Raw genomic sequence first — 18,891 nt, forward strand, 5'->3', positions numbered from 1 at the left:
GCAACGCAGGACACACAAGATAAACTAGTAATATCATCAACCATGTGTAGTTATAACTAGTGATTATGATTGATTGATTGTTTTTTACAAGATAAGTTTAATGCTAGCTAGCAACTTACCTTGGCTTCTACTGCATTCGCATAATAGGCAGTCTCCTTGTGGAGTGCAACGAGAGGCAGGTGGTTATAGCGTTGGACTAGTTGTAAGTTGTTTATAAGTTGGTTATAGCGTTGGACTGTAAGGTTGCAAGATTGGATCCCCCGAGCTGACATGGTGAAAATCTGTCGTTCTGCCCCTGAACGAGGCAGTTAACCCTCCGTTCCCAGGCCGTCATTGAAAATAAGAATGTGTTCTTAACTGACTTGCCTAGTTACATAAAGGTATAAAAAAAATAATAATAAAAAAAAAACATTAAAAATTGGCACCCAAAAATAGTGATTTCCGATTGTTATGAAAACTTGAAATCGGCCCTAATTAATCGGCCATTCCGATTAATCGGCGGACCTCTAGTGTGTGTGTGTGTGTGTGTGTGTGTGTGTGTGTGTGTGTGTGTGTGTGTGTGTGTGTGTGTGTGTGTGTGTGTGTGTGTGTGTGCTTCAACAGTGACACCAAGCATTTCACAGGCGAGAGTTGAAGCAAGTTAAATTCAGTTAATATCTTTTGAGATTACAATTTCCTTCACGGTGCTCTTTAAAAACTCTCCGTTTCTCACATTAACGAGATAGCATGACAGAACTCCTTTTATATTGTTTTGGGTTCGGCGTACTCGCTCTCCCAGAGCAATTATGTTGAGAAATGGCTGGAATCATATCAAAGATTTTCTTCAAATTGCTGTAACGATATCTGTCATCCATGGTCATCAAAAAGTGGTTTGTGTGTCCCACGGACAATTAGGTCCAGGTTATAAGAGATGCATGTTGAGGTATTTATCTGTGACTGATATGGAGGTTAATTCTACAGTGTGTAGTTTAGTTTGTTGGATTTCTTGGTACATAAAAGTTATATAATTCCTTGAAACAGACTGTTGTTTTTTGTATGGGGGAATAACTGACAAATAGTCAAATAAACCAGATTTTCTCTCTTGCTGCTCAGAGGATCTGCTGGTAGGTTACAGCACTGTGGTACTATGCCTGTCCTTTCTCTATTGCAAAATATACCATATGCGGCCCACACTTCTGGCATGAACTTGACAGTGCAAACTTTATACAGTGCAATCGGACAGGTACATACTGAAAGAGACACTGCAGCTGTGACTCTGTTTTAATTCATTATTAATGTAGTTATTTATTTAAATGATTAATACATGATCTATTCACTGACTATGATTATTCCCAGGGGCCACGGGGTCCAACCGGGGACTTGGGGATGACAGGTTTCATGGGGCCTCCAGGAATAAAGGTATGTGTGTGTTTGTGTTATCGGTCTTTGTTTTGGGTTTAAGAACTCCACTAGAGGTTAACAATAGCAGGGTTTACTACAGCATAACCTTTTGCTATAGGGGCCTTTTCCAAACAGGATTGAATGAACATGTAATATACAGGCTCAAAGCCTTTTGGATTCCAATCAATTAAAAGTGTGTGAAACTAAACACCAGGACTCATGATTAAAGCTACGACCCCGGTTGCTGCACACTATTGATGTGTAAAAGCCTGCTAATGTGTTCCAGACTGTGCAGCCATAGACAATATATAAGTGATTCAGTCTAGGCCCATGGAACAACATGAATGAGATTATTATCTAATGTTATCCTTTCTCTGAGAGGGGCTCAAGGTGCCTCAACATGCATGTGCTGCACATTACCCCTGGGGTCGTGTGTGTGCGTGTGCTTGCGTGTGTGTGTATGCATGTTTGTAATCTGACTGCAAGTGTATGGACAGTATTCATATCATCTTATTGTGTGTGTGTCTGTGTGTCTGTGTGTCTGTGTGTGTGTTTGCAGGGCGAGAAGGGTGAGCCAGGGGTCATGGTTGCCGCTGATGGGTCTATGATGTCTGGACTCACAGGGCCACAGGGGCCCAAAGGGATCAAGGTAAGTCTTACACACACTACTTCCTGGGTCAAAGTTCACATTGACTGCCTGGGTTCTAGTTGTGTCAGACACTCACTTTGTTTCCTGAACCCTTCGCAGGGCGATTGTGGTGTACCTGGACCAGCTGGCGTGATGGTAAGACGTTATTTGTTTCTCAGTTTGATAACGGACCTATAATAAACAACTTACTCTCGTGTGCACGTGTGTGTTATGTTGCCAATACAGCTCTGTGTGTGTGTGGGGGGTTGTTGTTCCCTACACTGAGTTTGGAGTAATCCCTTTGTAGTAACTAACCCCCCCCCCCTCCTTCTTTGTGTTGCCGCAGCTGCTTTCAATCAAAGTGTTTTGGAACATTTTTATCAGGCCAAGTCCATACGCACATACAGGCCTGCTTCTGGGCCCCCTATCCAGTCAATGCATATTTTCAGGCGTACTACGGACCTGTGATGTATCCTCATCCGCAGTGCACCTGCTGACGGGAGAAGTACAAAAGAGAAACAGTTCTGGTCCTTCAAAGGTTGCTTTGTTGTTGTTTTTTACAGGGTCCCATTGGGCCAGAAGGACCCAAAGGAGAATATGGCTATCCTGGTCATCCGGTAAGTACAGTACCTCACATTTGGATTTGAGCCATTCCTTTAACATCGTAGGCTACACATGATAACAACAGCAAGTTTAAAAAAATAATGATTCACATATAGAGTGTTTTTCAAACCCAAGTGCACTCTATTGGGTTGCACAAACAAACAGCACTACAGAGCATGATCATATCACTCCAATGCATTTGACCGTTGGTGATGTGGTGTGTCCCTCGCTACAGGGTCGTCCTGGAATTAGTGGGCATAAAGGAGACCGAGGAGACGCTGTGGTTGTGTCGGTGAGTTGAACCCTCTCCCTTCTTTCCTCTCTCTTCAGATGGGTCAGAGTCACAAAGGTTTGAGAACCACTGCACTATTGCCATCTGAAGGTGACGGCCCCTAGCCAGAACCTCTTTCCATTCCTTTCCATTCCAACTCAGCCACCACCAAATATTAGACCTAGACCACACACGGCCCATGAACCACATGGTTGACCGCCTGACACCGACTCACTACACAGCTGGTAAAGATGCCAGTCGACACGTTGGCATTGGGAATAGTTGTTTCACAGGCAGTCCCGTGCCCAGACAACCCCAACATATGATGAAAACAACCGGCTTATTTACCGACGGGCACTTGAAAGCACCCCGTAAATAAAATAGCTTTTGTTGACTTTTAACAAGACATCTTTCCTCAACATGTGTCAGAAGTCCCTGGCCCATCCTCTGTGTGCGATGAAGCAACAGTGTGGGGTTTTTTCAGGTCTGTCCATGTGCTGTAGTGTCTAAGACACTTTTACTGTTGGTTTAACTGGCTGACCAATCTTAACCAGACCTTACAGTATATACAGTACCAGTCAAAGTTCGGTCGCACCTTCTCATTCAATGGTTTTTCTTTATTTGTACTATTTTCTACATTGTAGAATAATAGTGAATACATCAAAAATATGAAATAACACATATGGAATCATGTAGTAACCAAAATAGTGTTAAAAATCAAATTATATTTTATACTTTAGATTCTTCAAAGTAGCCACCCTTTGCCTTGATAACAGCTTTGCACACTCTTGGCATTCTCTCAACCAGCTTCATGAGGAATGTTTTTCCAACAGTCTTGAAGTAGTTCCCACATATGCTGAGCACTTGTTGGCTGCTTCTCCTTGACTCTGTAGTCCAACTCATCCCAAACCATCTCAATTGGGTTGAGGTCGGATGATTGTGGAGGCCAGGTCATCTGATGCAGCACCCCATCACTCTTTTTGGTCAAATAGCCCTTACACAGCCTGGAGTTGTGTTTTGGGTCATTGTCTTGTTGAAAAACAAATGATAGTGCCACTAAGCGCAAACCAGATGGGATGGCTTATCGCTGCAGAATGCTGTGGTAGCCATGCTGGTTAAGTGTGCCTTGAATTCTAAATAAATCACTGACAGTGTCACCAGCAAAGCACCCCCACACCATCACACCTTCTCCATGCTCCACAGTGGAACCACAAATGCGGAGATCAGCCAGTTTCATAATAGTGCTTGATGGTTTTTGACCTTCATGTCTTAAAGTAATGATGGACTACTGTTTCTCTTTGCCTATTTGAGCTGTTCTTGCCATAATATGGACTTGGTCTTTTACCAAATAGGGCTATCTTCTGTATACCACACCTACCTTGTCACAACACAACTGATTGGCTCAAAAGCATTAAGGAAATAAATTCCACAAATTAACTTTTAACAAGGCACACCTGTTAATTGAAATGCATTCCATGTGACTACATCATGAAGCTGGTTGAGAGAATGCCAAGAGTGTGCAAAGCTGTCATCGGTGAAAGGGTGGCTACTAAAACCAAACACTTTATTGGTTTCTACATGATTCCACATGTGTTATTTCATAGTTTTGATGTATTCACTATTATTCTACAATGTAGAAAATAGTAAAAATGTAAAAAACTTGAATGAGTAGGTGTGTCCAAACTTTTGTATGGTACTGTATATATTTTTTTACATTTACCCATTAATCTCTCTCTATTGTTCATGTAGCCAAATTTCAACATATATATTTCTGGCATAGGCCTTTTTTTGTGCAAAAACAGCCTAGCCTACTGTTCACAGAGAGCGCAAATATATCCGTTGTCAGCTGATCATAGAAAATGTAGATAATGTGAATCAGCTAACTTGTTACAGTAGCTAGCTAATTGTTAGCTATGCTGTTGTAACAATGTAACTACTCTTAACTAGTGATGGGGGGAAAAATTTTTTGGACTATATTATATCGATATTTTACCTCAAGTAAGAATTTGTAAAAATCGAAGCATCGATTTTGTAAAAATACACATGGCCAAAAGTATTTTTAATTTAATTTTACCTTTATTTAACTAATAATAATAATAATAATAATAATAACTAGGCAAGTCAGTTAAGAACAAATTCTTATTTTCAATGATGGCCTAGGAACAGTGGGTTAACTGCCTTGTTCAGGGGCAGAACAACAGATTTGTACCTTGTCAGCTCTGGGGTTTGAACTTGCAACCTTTCGGTCACGAGCCCAACAAACACTCTAACCACTAGGCTACCCTGCCGTGTGGACACGTGCTCGTTAACCATCTCATATCATGGGCATTAATATGGAGTTGGTCCCCCCTTTGCTGCTATAACAGCCATTCTTCTGCGAAGGCTTTTGACTCAAAGTTGGAACATTGCTGCAGGGACTTGCTTCCATTGAGCCACAAGAGCATTATTTAGGTCAGGCACTGATGTTGGGAAATTAGGCCTGGCTAGCAGTCTGCATTCCAATTCATCCTGAAGATGTTCGATGAGGTTGAGGTCAGGGCTCTGTGTAGGCCTGTCAAGTTATTCCACACTGATCTCGACAAACCATTTCTGTATGGACCTCACTTTGTGCATGGGGGCATTGTCATATTGAAAAAGGGCCTTCCCCAAAGTGTTGCCACAAAGTTAGAAGCACAGAATCATCATTGTGTGCTGTAGCATTACGATTTTCCTTCACTGGGGCCTAGCCCGAACCAGGAAAACAGCCCCATATCATTATTCCTCCTCCAACAAACTTTACAGTTGCCTCTATGCATTCGGGGCAGGTAGCGTTCTCCAGGCATCTGCCAAACCCAGATTCGTCCGTCGGACTGCCAGACGGTGAAGTGTGATTCATTACTCCAGAGAACGTGTTTCTACTGCTCCAGTGTCCAATGGGGACGAGCTTTACACAACTCTAGCCAATGCTTGGCATTACGCATGGTGATTTTAGGCTTGTGCGGCTGCTCGGCCATTGAAACCCATTTCATTAAGCTCGCTTCGAACAATTGTTGTGGTGACGTTGCTTCAAGAAAGGCAGTTTGGAACTCTGTAGTGAGTGTCGCAACAGACAATTTTTACACACTTCAGCATTTGGCGGTCCCATTCTGTGAGCTTGTGTGGCCTACCACTTCACGGCTGAGCCGTTGTTGCTCCTAGACATTTCCATTTCACAATAACAGCACTTACAGTTGACCAGGGCAGCTCCAGCAGGGCAGAAATTTGACAAACTGACTTGTTGGAAAGGTAGCATCTTTTGACAGTCACTGCTCTCTTCGATACGGGCCATTCTACTGCCAATGTTTGTCTATGGAAATTGTATGGCTGTGTGCTTGATTTTATATACCTGTCAGCAACTGGTGTGGCTGACATAGCCCAAATCCACTAATTTGAAGGGGTATCCACATACTTTTATATATATAGTGTAAATATATATATTTTTGCTACATGGTCCAGGCTAGGCCCCAGTGAAGGAAAATCTTAACGCTACAGCATTTCAGCGTTAGCTAGCGCTAATCGGCTGTACCTGCGGCAAAACTCCTATAGCTTGTTCTCCATCTTCTTTTTAAATAGTGAGCCAACATGTTTTCAGCACTTTTATTTCCCTGACTGATCAAAACTTGTTTTCTCCTGCTCTCTTGTCTCTCTGCAGCAGACATATAGTGAGCAATTTGTTTGGAACATCAAATCGCCAACAAAATCGCAGTACAGAAAGAATCTTGAGAATCGTGAGAATCGCAATTCACATTATATTTTGACAAAAGAGACGAAAAGTAAGATTCAAATTAGTAAAAAAAAATATACCAATCTGAAAGGGCACTTTTCTCATAGGAGGGCAAAAGGGCAGAGCCCTTGTGGTCATATCTGAAGTACATGTGTGCAAATCAAGGGTTGTTTCACTATGAATGTTTGTGGGTGAGTGATTCAGAAGGACCTTGATCACTCCAAGGTGGATGGATGTGAATTGGACTTCTGAACCTGTATGCTGTCCATTCAACTATATTTTTCCTCTTCCTCTCTGTCTCTCTTTCTTGTTCTCTCTCTGTTCTCAGGGGCCCCCTGGCCCTCCCGGACCCCCAGGACGTCCCGGAATGTTCAACTGCCCCAAAGGAGTAAGTATGACACCCCCCCCTACTCCCTTCCTATATCCATGTTTGTCCATGTCATCGTCAGGTATTGTAGCCCTCCTGTGCTCACTGTCCCCTTCTTCCCCTACATTTTTTGAAGACAGTTTTTCCCATCCCTCCCAGACCACACTGCAAAAAGGCCGTAAGTGACTGACAGCACAGCGGTGGGCAGGCTGAGCTCAGGCCTGTCTGTCTGGCTCTGTGGAGTATACCTTTTCTTTCTGACTCATTCCTTCCATTTCTCATTCTCTCTCTCAACCAGTCATTCACACAATCAGTCTCTCTCTCTCTCTCTCTCTCTCTCTCTCTCTCTCTCTCTCTCTCTCTCTCAACCAGTCATTCACACAATCAGTCTCTCTCTCTCTCTCTCTCTCTCTCTCTCTCTCTCTCTCTCTCTCTCTCTCTCTCTCTCTCTCTCTCTCTCTCTCTCTCTCTCTCTCTCTCTCTCTCTCTCTCTCTCTCTCTCTCTCTCTCTCTCTCTCTCTCTCTCTCTCTCTCTCTCTCTCTCTCTCTCTCTCTCTCTCTCAACCAGTCATTCACACAATCAGTCTCTCTCTCTCTCTCTCTCTCTCTCTCTCTCTCTCTCTCTCAACCAGTCATTCACACAATCAGTCTCTCTCTCTCTCAACCAGTCATTCACACAATCAGTCTCTCTCTCTCTCTCTCTCTCTCTCTCTCTCTCTCAACCAGTCATTCACACAATCAGTCTCTCTCTCTCTCTCTCTCTCTCTCTCTCTCTCTCTCTCTCTCTCTCTCTCTCTCTCTCTCTCTCTCTCTCTCTCTCTCTCTCTCTCTCTCTCTCTCTCTCTCTCTCTCTCTCTCTCTCAACCGGTCATTCACACAATCAGTCTCTCTCTCGCTCTCGCTCTCTCTCTCTCTCGCTCTCTCTCTCTCTCTCTCTCTCTCTCAACCACTCATTCACACAATCAGTCTCTCTCTCTCTCGCTCTCTCTCTCTCTCTCTCAACCACTCATTCACACATCAGTCTCTCTCTCGCTCTCTCTCACTCAAAGACACACACACACAAACACTCACACATAAACACTTTGTATCTCTCTCTCACTCTCTCTCTCTGTCTCACAGTCACTTGTTCAATCTGTGTAGTATCTTTCCTAACTTCTCCATCATAAAAGGGGAATGTGCATGTTGCATCCATAGTGCCTAACCTATTCCAGGTGTGAATAGAGAATCTCTCCCAGCATGCTGCATGTCATATGGACATGGTGGTCATGTGGTGTGGGTTTGCTTTTCCATAGGTTGGTGTTTCATGGAGAAGACTAACAAAATGCAGGATGGTCCCCAAGATTGAATATTAAACATTCATGAAAATTAGAATATTTAGATTTTTAGAAGATGCACTTGTATCAAAACAGAAGCAATTGTTTATATTGCAGAATGTATTTGCCTGGTATTTGGTGAGGCGTGTAGTAATTTCCAAGAATTCCATTCAGATTGTATAACCGTGTAATTTTGTAGTAAATACCAGGTTAATAGTGTTCTAAAATACAACCTAACCAAATAAGGTCTTTCAGAAGTGAGATGAGCCAAGTGTGAGCTGCATCTCCTGTCTTTCATGGGGCCCATCTTGAAAAAGCACCTTTCATCCAGGGTGATGGTGGTCACTGGCATGTTTCAGATGTGTTTTTGTTGTTGCTCATCCTTCTAACCCTCCATTTTGTTACAGATAGATTAACTCGTCCACTGTGAATTCAACGTCATTTATAATATGAAAAATGATATACTGTAGATACAGTATAATAGCTGTCTTGGATTCATCTTGTCATCATGTGCAATGTTTTTGTTTGTGTCTGAGATGCATGTTCCTTTCACAAGCCCTGTTCTTGTTCCTGCTGAGACAAATCCAACATGTCTTTTAACATGTTCGTTTCACTTTTTCAGATAAATGGTTCTAAGAGCTCAACAAATGGTGAGTTGAAGGACTTTCTGGATATGACAATACATTTCAGAACATCATAGATAAATACATTTGATGTATTTCTTTGTGACAGTTTTTCGTAACTTGAAATACAAATAACCTCAGTGAATAGAAAAATGCACTGTTAAAGTGTTCTGTTTTCATCAGAAGAGAAATTAATGCAATTGTGTTCGCTGTTTCCGGTAATCAGTAAATAATACTGCAAACAAGTATAAATCACCCCATCAGTGTCATACCATGTACAATATAGAGACTTTTTTACAATATTGAGGACATGCAGAGATGCAGAGAATGAAGTTGGGTTACTCTTAAGTAATCATCTTCGACATTGTGACCTTCCATGATAGAGCTTTGGTGTGGATTGAGGCTATACATTCATATCAGTTGTGTTCCTCCATTGTATTCACCTTTCATTATTTACATTGTGGATAGTGTTTCTGTGTACCAATGGAACCAGCCTTTGTATTGAATACATTGCATTGGATTGTGATGATACTGATGAATGAATCCTGCACACAATGTGCTTAATTTAAAACAAATATTTATGTAGCAGTAATAATATTTGATTTGAGGAAATATGCATACAAGAAGAGTAATTTCCGATCATTCTGCACCTTTGGATAGTACTTCCAATTTGGATCATTATTTAGTGACTGCAAAGAAAAAGTATTGATATAGTGTGATTTTATAGAGACAGACTAACTTTCTGTTTTGTCTGCTTGGACTCAGGAGATAAGTATGGCTGCGTTAATCTTTTTGCAGGCAGTCGTGTTCTTTTGATGAAACCATTTGCAATTACTTTGTTGTGCTGCATTCTCTGATATGAATGCCAAATGCTCACCTGTTATTCCCTATGTGACCTGTAGGGGGGGCTAACTGTCTTCCAACTGGGACCAAAGGGGACAGGGGGGAGAGGGGTTTCCCTGGGATGCCTGCCCCATCACGTGAGTCACGATAGATTGATAGATAGATAGATAGATAGATAGATAGATAGATAGATAGATAGATAGATAGATAGATAGATAGATAGATAGATTACTGTTCACCTACAGTATGATTTTGATTTACTGTTTATATAAAGAATACATGTTATAATCTGTCATAAGGACACAGGTGTTGTTCATGCATTATCTTTAATAACCAATGGATGATGTGTTTTTCCTGCAGTTACAATGCTTCCCAAAGGAACTACGGTAAGTTGAATTTGTTTCTGCTGTGTGTGTGTGTGTGTGTGTGTGTGTGTGTGTGTGTGTGTGTGTGTGTGTGTGTGTGTGTGTGTGTGTGTGTGTGTGTGTGTGTGTGTGTGTGTGTGTGTGTGTGTGTGTGTGTGCTTCTGGAGCTCTCACAGTCTGTGTGTCTGTCTATCCACAGGGGAATAAAGGGGACCACGGCTTCAGGGGGGACAAGGGAGAGAAGGGGGAGGCCGGGTTACCGGGCTCACCTGGTATGCCTGGGAGATCGGGACTGGTGGTGAGTCCCATTTCCATTGAGACCATATGCTTCCAAAGCCCCGCTCATCCACCACAGCTTTGACCAATTACAATTACTGAGAAGATCACGATACAACATAGACACATGAGATGGTACATAATCAGTGTCAACTTCATTTGGGGGGGGTTATTGTAGTCTATGACCTCTTTTGATGGTGTGCTAGATAGGCATTTGGGTTGTGTGAGTAATGAGGATTTTGAACTTAGCCACGTTGGCAAAAGGCAGAATTGACTTGAAAGGAAATCCAAGTTGTGTGCAAAATAATACATTGTTTTGCCAATTCTTACAAATTCAAGTGCTGCATGCAACAATAGGGGATTTTTTCCCTACTGGCTGCATTTAAGTAACCCCGCAGCATCATGGGGTTCAATAAGTCACCATGGTCCATTCATTTATTATATGTAAAGATACTGGAGATGAATATCTACTAAAGCACTGTGTTTGTTTCAGGGCCCCAAAGGAGAAACTGTTACGGGGCCCCGTGGCTATCCAGGTGTTCCGGGGTCTCCTGGTACTCCTGGGTATGGGAGACCTGGCCCTCAAGGTCCCCAAGGGCCTCCCGGACCCCCAGGAGAACCCTCTCGATTTGGCTCAGGTAAGACTTTGTGGCACCCTTTGTGAAATGTTCTGTATGGTATAATATGGTGACTAGTATCACATAAGAAATTCTTACCGTTGTGCTTGTCTCTCATTTTTCTAATTCCAGCTGTGACCATCCATGGGCCACCAGGCCCCACTGGCCCGGCTGGGCCTCCTGGGACCTCTGCCATGGTCAGTCAGTCTGTCCCCTCCATTAAGCTGTCACATATCCGCCCCATCACGCCATAATATCATACCATCAAAATGTCAACTCATCCTTGTTACATTATCACGTCAGCTCCGTCACATCATCAAATAACCCCTGACATGCTAGATATTGCTGTTCTTTCCTCAATCACTCTGGCCAGGGTCTTCCCAACAATTACTATATTTTCCAATACTTCGTTCCAGTCTAATAATGTGTTTCTCTCTATGTTTTTCCTTTATTTGAAGACGTTTCCTTCCAGCGAGGTCATGATGCAACAGACGAAATACAGCAGCGAGGGGACCCTAAGCTTCACCACGGGGACAGGCAAACTCTACATCCGGGTGCAACAGGGATGGAAGGAAGTCCTGGTACAGCAGCATCTCTGGCTCCCTCTCTTCCATGTCTCTATAGTGTCTCTGTGAGCCGTGAAACTAACTGGCGTGTTTGGTGTTTATCTGTGTCTCTGTCTCTACAGCTTGGTGACTTGATCCCCCTCCCATTGAATCTCCTAAATGACGAGGTAAGAACAGTAGAGTTGAGATGAGGATGGAACATGTTCAACTGCATGAATTTTCTGCACAATTCTCCCATTGACATCAATGTATTATGTGAAAGTGCATTGTAGACCTCCATATGATGGATGCTTATAGCAGAATATTCTGTGTGATTGCAGCTTTTTATGTTTAGAATCTAATTAGTAATACACTTTTGCCCCCTTAGGCTCAGCCAGGCAGCGGCAGAAAATATGGGGTGAGTTTGTTGACAAATTAAGACAAGACTGACTAAGCATTTGCAACTGTGCAACGTTTGCTCTTGCTATTTCATAGGGGAACAATAAAAGGTTTTTAAAAACATAAACCTGTCTCTACACTTCTATTGAATATCCTTTCTTACTCAAATATTTACTTGAACTTTTGTTTCACCACTTTGTCTTATGAAACTTTGCACTGGAGCAAAGAAACAGTCAATTAAAAGACTTTCTTAGAACTGCCTGCTTTCTAGTTTGTATCTAGTAAAGGGAGAATAAGTCTGAAATTGAATCTTTGTTATTCGTTCTTGAAAGCAAGTCATTGGTTTGGCTCAAGTCTGGCCGCAAAATGAGCTGGAGACAAAATTTGATTTTGCCGTGGTTTGGAGTATTCCACTTTTAGACTAAATGACTGTCTGTGTGCTGTCATTGAAGCACAGCCCGAGGCAGGCCAGGTTTGGTTTTTGAGATTTAGATCCACACTTCACAAAAGAAGACTGTACCATGCTACACTGTTACATTCCCATTTCAACAGCACTGCCAAGACCATCACCTAAGCCAGGTTTTCCCAAACTCAGCCTCCCCCTGTGTGCACATTTTGGTTTTCGCCCTAGCACTACACAGCTGATTCAAATAACCAATTGAGCTTTGATTATTTGAATCAGCTGTGTAGTACTAGGGCAAAAAACAAAACGTGCACTGGGGAGGGGAGGGGGGCAAGGACCGAGTTTGGGAAACCATGACCAAAGAAAGATGAGGATAGTGGTGGGTGTGTGTGTGTGTCTGTTTGTGTATATGCACTTGTCAGTTTTGTTGGATACCTTGACCACCTGGAGTAGTATCCGCCTCGAAAGGAACACTGAATGAAGTGGTGGTTTAGAATACATACTAATGACTAATGAATGACCACTATTCCACTGTCTCGTCCTCAGCTCAAACTGGTGGCTCTGAACCAGCCCCACACAGGGAACTTTGGTGGGGTCTACATAGCAGACAAGATGTGTTATGAACAGGCCAAGGCCATGGGCTTGTCCGCGTATTACCGGGCCTTCCTATCCTCCCCAAAACCCCGGGCCATTAATAAAGACCTGGTCCCCCAGAAGTTCAGGGAGAGCTACCCCGTTACCAACCTCAGGGTAAGCCAACTTCTGTTTCCCATAGGTTCAGTATTAAAGGCCCAGTGCAGTCAAAAGTGTGATTTTCCTGTGTTTTTATATATTTTTCCAAACTATGAGGTTGGAATAATACTGTGAAATTGTGAAAATGATGATAATACCGTTTTAGTGTAAGAGCTGTTTGAAAAGGCCACCTGACATTTCAGCCTGTCTTTGTGGGATGTAGTTTTGGCCTGCCTGATGAGACCAGCAGGTGGTAAATTAGTTAACAGACCGATATTAAAGAGAGTTCCTAACCACTCTGCCAATAACAGCTAGTTTTCACTTTTCCCCTCCCCATTCACTTGCAGACAGTCCTAGCAAAATTATTGCTTTAGAAATTGCTCTTTGTTAAGAAATTATATTTGCTATTTAAAAAAAAAGAGAAATTATTTAATATTGAGATAAAAAGGTCTAAAAAATAGGTCTAAAAAATAAAGTGTCAGAGTCAACTCAATTACTCCTTTCTGTATCCACAGGGCGACATTTTGTTCAGTAACTACAAGTCTATCTTCACTGGGGGTGGAGGCAAATTCCCGCCAAACATCCCAATCTACTCCTTCGATGGACGGGACGTATTGGCAGACCCCTTCTGGTCAGTGAAATAGACAGATGTCCAGTTCCTCAGACACAGGGCCCTGTGGCTATGTGGACACGCTCATCCACAACTCATCCTATTTCAATCTCTAAAGAGTGAAGGCTAGGTAGACATCCTCATCCACCCGTCATGTTCTCCACAGTTCCACCCGACCCAAGCAGCTTCACCAAAAGAAAAGTGGGTTTGGAAGAGCGAGGCATGAAGAAGGGAGGGGACAGACATGGCTGTTTCCACAAAATTACATTTTAAATGCAGGATAGCCCGACCGCAATCCAGACATCGGGGGTTGTAGCGTTGTGTTTTTCAGCCCGGGCCAATGTGAGCCAGCTATGTCCACCCTCACTCTATTTTGCTCCTATTTATACACAGCCATGTTAAATTTAGCAGCCCCAACCAACCAGAGACTAGAGGCTGGCAACTGTGGCTCCAAAGTGACTGTTTATAGATGTTTTTCAAACAGACACTTTCTGACTTTGTGGCGAAGTCTATTTGAGAGCATGTATGAATGGATATAGCAGGGACAGAGCAGAGAAATAGGTTTGTTGATGTCATCTGTTAGGTTGAGGTCACATCTGTGGGTATCTCTGCTCAGTTTGGGGCTACATAGTTCAACTCCCATTTGTTTTTTTTGTTACTTTATTCTGGGAGGATTATTTAAATAGAAGCTAAATTAAACTTTTAGTTGGTGTTTGTGTGAACATCTGTTATGTATGCTGTATGACTTTTTAACATGTGTGTGTGTGTGTGTGTGTGTGTGTGTGTGTGTGTGTGTGTGTGTGTGTGTGTGTGTGTGTGTGTGTGTGTGTGTGTGTGTGTGTGTGTGTGTGTGTGTGTGTGTGTTCGCGTGTACTTTATGTTTTTACATAATAGGAGGACGGGCTCATTGTAATGGCTGGAACTAAATAAATGGCCAAACACAAACATATGGAAACAACATGTCTGACAGTTCCAATATATTCCATTCCAGCCATTACAATGATCCTATAGCTCCTCCCACCAGCCTCCTCTGGTGTACATGTCCCTGTGTATATGCTGCATCCATACACTCTCCCACTGTATTTGTTTATCGCTCCCAACAGGCCTAAGAAGAGCATCTGGCACGGCTCCAATACGTTTGGCAACATGGCGGTAGACCGGTCCTGCGAGTCGTGGCGGGTCAACGACATTTCCATTGTGGGCCAGTCGTCCAGTTTGTCCTCGGGCTCCCTTATAGGACAGCAAACAAGCAGCTGCTCCAACGAGTTAATTATTCTCTGCATTGAGACCATAGAGCATGTTTAATAGACCTTTAACAGTCTCATGCCCCCCCCCATTCCTCCATCCCCCCAATCCATCCACTGTCATCTTAACACTCTGGAAAGGTGTAAATACATGAACATTGCTTTATGAACATGTCATCAACTTATTCCTCTCCCATCCTCTGATTGGTTGGTTGATTGACTGAGATGGTGCTAAAGAGCGGATACTGTCTGTCAGACCAGCTCCAAATCGTGGCTTTGCACATTTTTTAAACCAACTTTCAAATTACAACTGTCAACTTTCAAGATTCTTTCTCACTACAGATATTTCTCCTAGTCAAAATGTCACCTTTTGTCTTCCAGTGATTGGTCGTGTTTACAGGTTGTCCTATTAGGTCATTCTATAAGAGATGTTTACTCCATTAGACCAGGGCCAATACCATATTTCACACAACATAATGTCCATATTCCAACAAGGGAACAACCAGTATTACCACCAAAGAAATTTTGATGCACTGTATTAGATTTGTTTTATACTTTTGTCACTTCATATCCATGAAGATTGTCTTTCAGTTTTTTAAAATACATTTTATACACATTTCTCATTTGAGCAACAATTTCTCTCAGTGTTTAATTTAAATTCAATGTTTTATTTATACCTTGACCGCACATAACATGAATGAATCAAATGATTAAGGTTAAGTATGTAATTTATAGATTGTTTGTCAAAGTGACTGTTTCAGTTTTTTGCCTCTTCTGAAATTGGTCGTTTTTTGTACAGCATTCCTTTCACTGCGCTAGAATTTTGATTTGATAGGTACCTCGTTAGATTTAACATAAATTCCACCCATCATATAGAAATTCACCACAAAAAAAAACTCATATGGAATTTTTATACAACAGAGATTTGATCAGTATGTGAGAGTATGTTTTATACAATAATTGGTGCTTATTGAATAAAAATGTTTTCTTTTTCTTAATAATATGAGTCTGATGTAATTTTGTTTTGAAAGCCTGGTCCAGTTACATTGACGCTGGCTGCCACCCATGTACCGTGGTTAAAGGACAAGACAAACCAACACGAAAGTTGGCCATTCCCGGTACGACAGATGGTGGCGATTGAACATTAACAGAATATTTACCACCGATATTCTGTGGTCAGAAGCGATAGGACGGCCACCTGCTGCGAATGACCAACTCTTGAGTCAATCAGGGATGGTGGTCAATTTGGTACTGTAGCATAGAGGCTCAATGGTGGGTTTTTAGCAATTCCCCCTTACTCCAGTTGGTGGCTTTACCAAGACATAGGCCCTATTTGAATCCTTCCCTTCACCCCTCCTTGAAGTAATCAGTGACAGTGATTAGTGTAATCAGTAATCAGTGACAGTGATTAGTGTAATCAGTAATCAGTGACAGTGATGAGTGTAATCAGTGATTAGTGTAATCAGTAATCCGTGACAGTGATTAGAAATTACTAGACAGATGAAAGCCATGTGATGGATCCCTGGCGTTCACCTATCCAATATCTAGTCCAGGGGTGTCAAACTCATTCCATGGAGGGCCCAGTGTCCGCAGGTTTAATTTTTTCCCCTTTCAATTAATACCTAGACAACCAGGTGAGGAAATTCCTTAGTAATTAGTGACATTCGAAACAGTCAGAAGGGGTCTGCTGTGTTTGCATTAGCAGAGAGTACTATGATTATGGCAGAAGCTCTATGAGTACTATGAGAATTATAGTTGGGCTTCACACGCAGTTTGCTCACCATAGCCGGGACTACTTCTTCTGATCGCCCGACCCTGTCGCAGTACGGGTGAGTGACGACACTCGGCCTACATGTGTAAACCCCATTAGCCGAATTCGAACTGTTTTGCTGCTGTACAGTAAGTAACCCTTTCCTTCAAAGAAGTTTCCATGTGTCTTGTGAGTGGGTCGTAGGCCTACCACTCTAAAGGCGGAGGGAGGTCTTCCTGTTACTACTGTGATTATAATGGTGTACAGGATGTGACAGTTTGAATCCAGGTCTTGGATGGATCTAGGTGGGGCTGCAGAAGTTCCAAAGCGTGCTTCCAGCAACTACAGTACGATTACATTTGTCATTGTTTTGGTTAACACATCCCCCAGCCCAACACAGCTGTAGTAATATGCTATTAGAATAAAAGGCTGGATGAATGTAAATGTTATTAAAGGGATAGTTCACCCAAATCACAAACTGAGACATTGGTTTCCTTACTCTGTAAGCAGTCTATAGAAAATGTATGACAGCAATCCATGCTTTGGTTTTATTTTCCTGGTTACGGGGTAAGGAAACCATCATGTCATTTTGTAATTTGGTTGAACTTTTCCTTTAACTTACAAACACTAGAAATACTGCCATTGGGTTTGAATTGGTTACATTTTGGTCAGAAGTATAACTTTCTGTGCCACAAGGTACATTACTTTCTGTGCCACAGGGTACATCACGAGTCTGTCTTTGGCTTACACAATATGGCTGAGTTTAAACAGGTAGCCCAATTCTGATCTTTTGCCCAAGTATTGGCAAAAGATCTGATCTGATTGGTCAACAGACCAATAATTGGGCAAAAAATATTAATTGGGCTGATCATTGCTGACTATCCAGGACACGTTGCTGTGCAAATCAAACACTTGGTGCAGGGTGAAAAAAATGTGTGTAACGCAGTGGCTGCGTACACACAGGCACTAATTGATATTCGACCAATCAGATCAGCTCTTTTGCCAATAATTGGGCAGAGTATAAGAACTGGGCTGCCTGTGTAAATGCAGCCAGGGAGGAACATCTCCTATTCCAGTCATAGTCTGTACTTGAACAGTTACCGAGCCAAGCACTAGTAGGACAAGTTGTCTATGGTATCTTTGTATAACATATTCAACGGAATTTGCAGTATGGGCTGCTCCTGGTACTCTTAAAGCACCACTCGAGACCTCATCTCATTCAGTCCTCTCACACATGTCAAATATTCAAACACTTCAATAACAAATAAGGCAATTTACCTGAAAACAATTGCTATTGCCACCCACAAATTATTGATCCATGTCCATTGTGGGCCTGGATAAGACAGCCAAAACATCTGGCTTTCAAAGGACACAGTCTGAACGTCTGTGTGAACGTGTTTGCGTTCTCAGGAATGGGGAAATGTGGGTATTTCATTCACACCCATACAGTAAGCCACATATCCAAAAAACGGACAGTGTGCCAGGAATAATAGTGGTAGAATTGCACGTACAAGTACTTGTCATCACACTGTCTGTCTGACAGATGGTGAAAGGGCTTGAGTTTTGCCTAGGGGGGAGACTGAGGAGTGGATGGCCATGAGCAGCTGAAGGACAGGCAATTCTCCCTTCACACCTTCTGGTTAATCTCTCACACACACACAAACATACACACAAACCTGTTATTGACCAAACTTTCATTAAACCTTACTATGAGTCACACAGAAATGCCTAACCCATAATGCATGACTTTATTGAATATACACTGAGAGTACAAACATTAGGAACCCCTTTCTAAAACTGAGTGAGAACCCCCTCTTGCCCTCAGAACAGCCTCAATTCATCAGAGCATGGACTCCACAAGGTGTCAAATATGTTCCACAGGGAGATGCTGGCCCATGTTGACTCCAATGCTTCCCAATATTGTGTCAAGTTGGCTGGATATCCTTTGGGTGGTGGACCATTCTTGATACAGACGGGAAACTGTTGAGCGTGAAAAACACAGCAGCATTGCAGTTCTTGACACAAACCAGTGAGCCTGGTACCTACTACCATACCTCATTCAAAGACACTTAAATATTTTGTCTTGCCCATTCACTCTCTGAATGGGACACAATCCACGTCTCAAATGTTTCAAGGCTTAAAAATCCTTCTTTAACCTGTCTCCTCCCATTCATCTACCC

General features: G+C 42.4%; 1 protein-coding gene across 3 annotated transcripts in view; it reads left to right on the forward strand.

Annotated features, from left to right (window-relative positions):
- The window catches only part of LOC118371722 (collagen alpha-1(XVIII) chain-like), an 88,990-nt gene extending 73,028 nt beyond the window's left edge, over nt 1-15,962 (forward strand). For 2 of the 3 annotated variants that reach the window (XM_035757298.2, XM_035757305.2), the window contains exons 24-42: nt 1,336-1,398; nt 1,940-2,029; nt 2,129-2,164; nt 2,572-2,625; nt 2,847-2,903; nt 6,953-7,012; nt 7,128-7,169; nt 8,927-8,954; nt 9,830-9,907; nt 10,131-10,156; nt 10,335-10,433; nt 10,905-11,049; nt 11,161-11,225; nt 11,487-11,609; nt 11,717-11,761; nt 11,962-11,991; nt 12,922-13,125; nt 13,623-13,738; nt 14,821-15,962. In XM_035757298.2, coding sequence (XP_035613191.1) covers nt 1,336-1,398; nt 1,940-2,029; nt 2,129-2,164; nt 2,572-2,625; nt 2,847-2,903; nt 6,953-7,012; nt 7,128-7,169; nt 8,927-8,954; nt 9,830-9,907; nt 10,131-10,156; nt 10,335-10,433; nt 10,905-11,049; nt 11,161-11,225; nt 11,487-11,609; nt 11,717-11,761; nt 11,962-11,991; nt 12,922-13,125; nt 13,623-13,738; nt 14,821-15,022 — 1,563 coding nt within the window. In that variant the 3' untranslated portion in view covers nt 15,023-15,962. The remainder of the gene's footprint in view (nt 1-1,335; nt 1,399-1,939; nt 2,030-2,128; nt 2,165-2,571; nt 2,626-2,846; nt 2,904-6,952; nt 7,013-7,127; nt 7,170-8,926; nt 8,955-9,829; nt 9,908-10,130; nt 10,157-10,334; nt 10,434-10,904; nt 11,050-11,160; nt 11,226-11,486; nt 11,610-11,716; nt 11,762-11,961; nt 11,992-12,921; nt 13,126-13,622; nt 13,739-14,820) is intronic. The other variant, XM_035757308.2, reaches the window with a different exon arrangement.
- Nucleotides 15,963-18,891: the final 2,929 nt, after the last annotated feature.

Source organism: Oncorhynchus keta, chromosome 4, assembly GCF_023373465.1.
Source record: "Oncorhynchus keta strain PuntledgeMale-10-30-2019 chromosome 4, Oket_V2, whole genome shotgun sequence".
NCBI classification, from domain to species: Eukaryota; Metazoa; Chordata; class Actinopteri; order Salmoniformes; family Salmonidae; genus Oncorhynchus; species Oncorhynchus keta.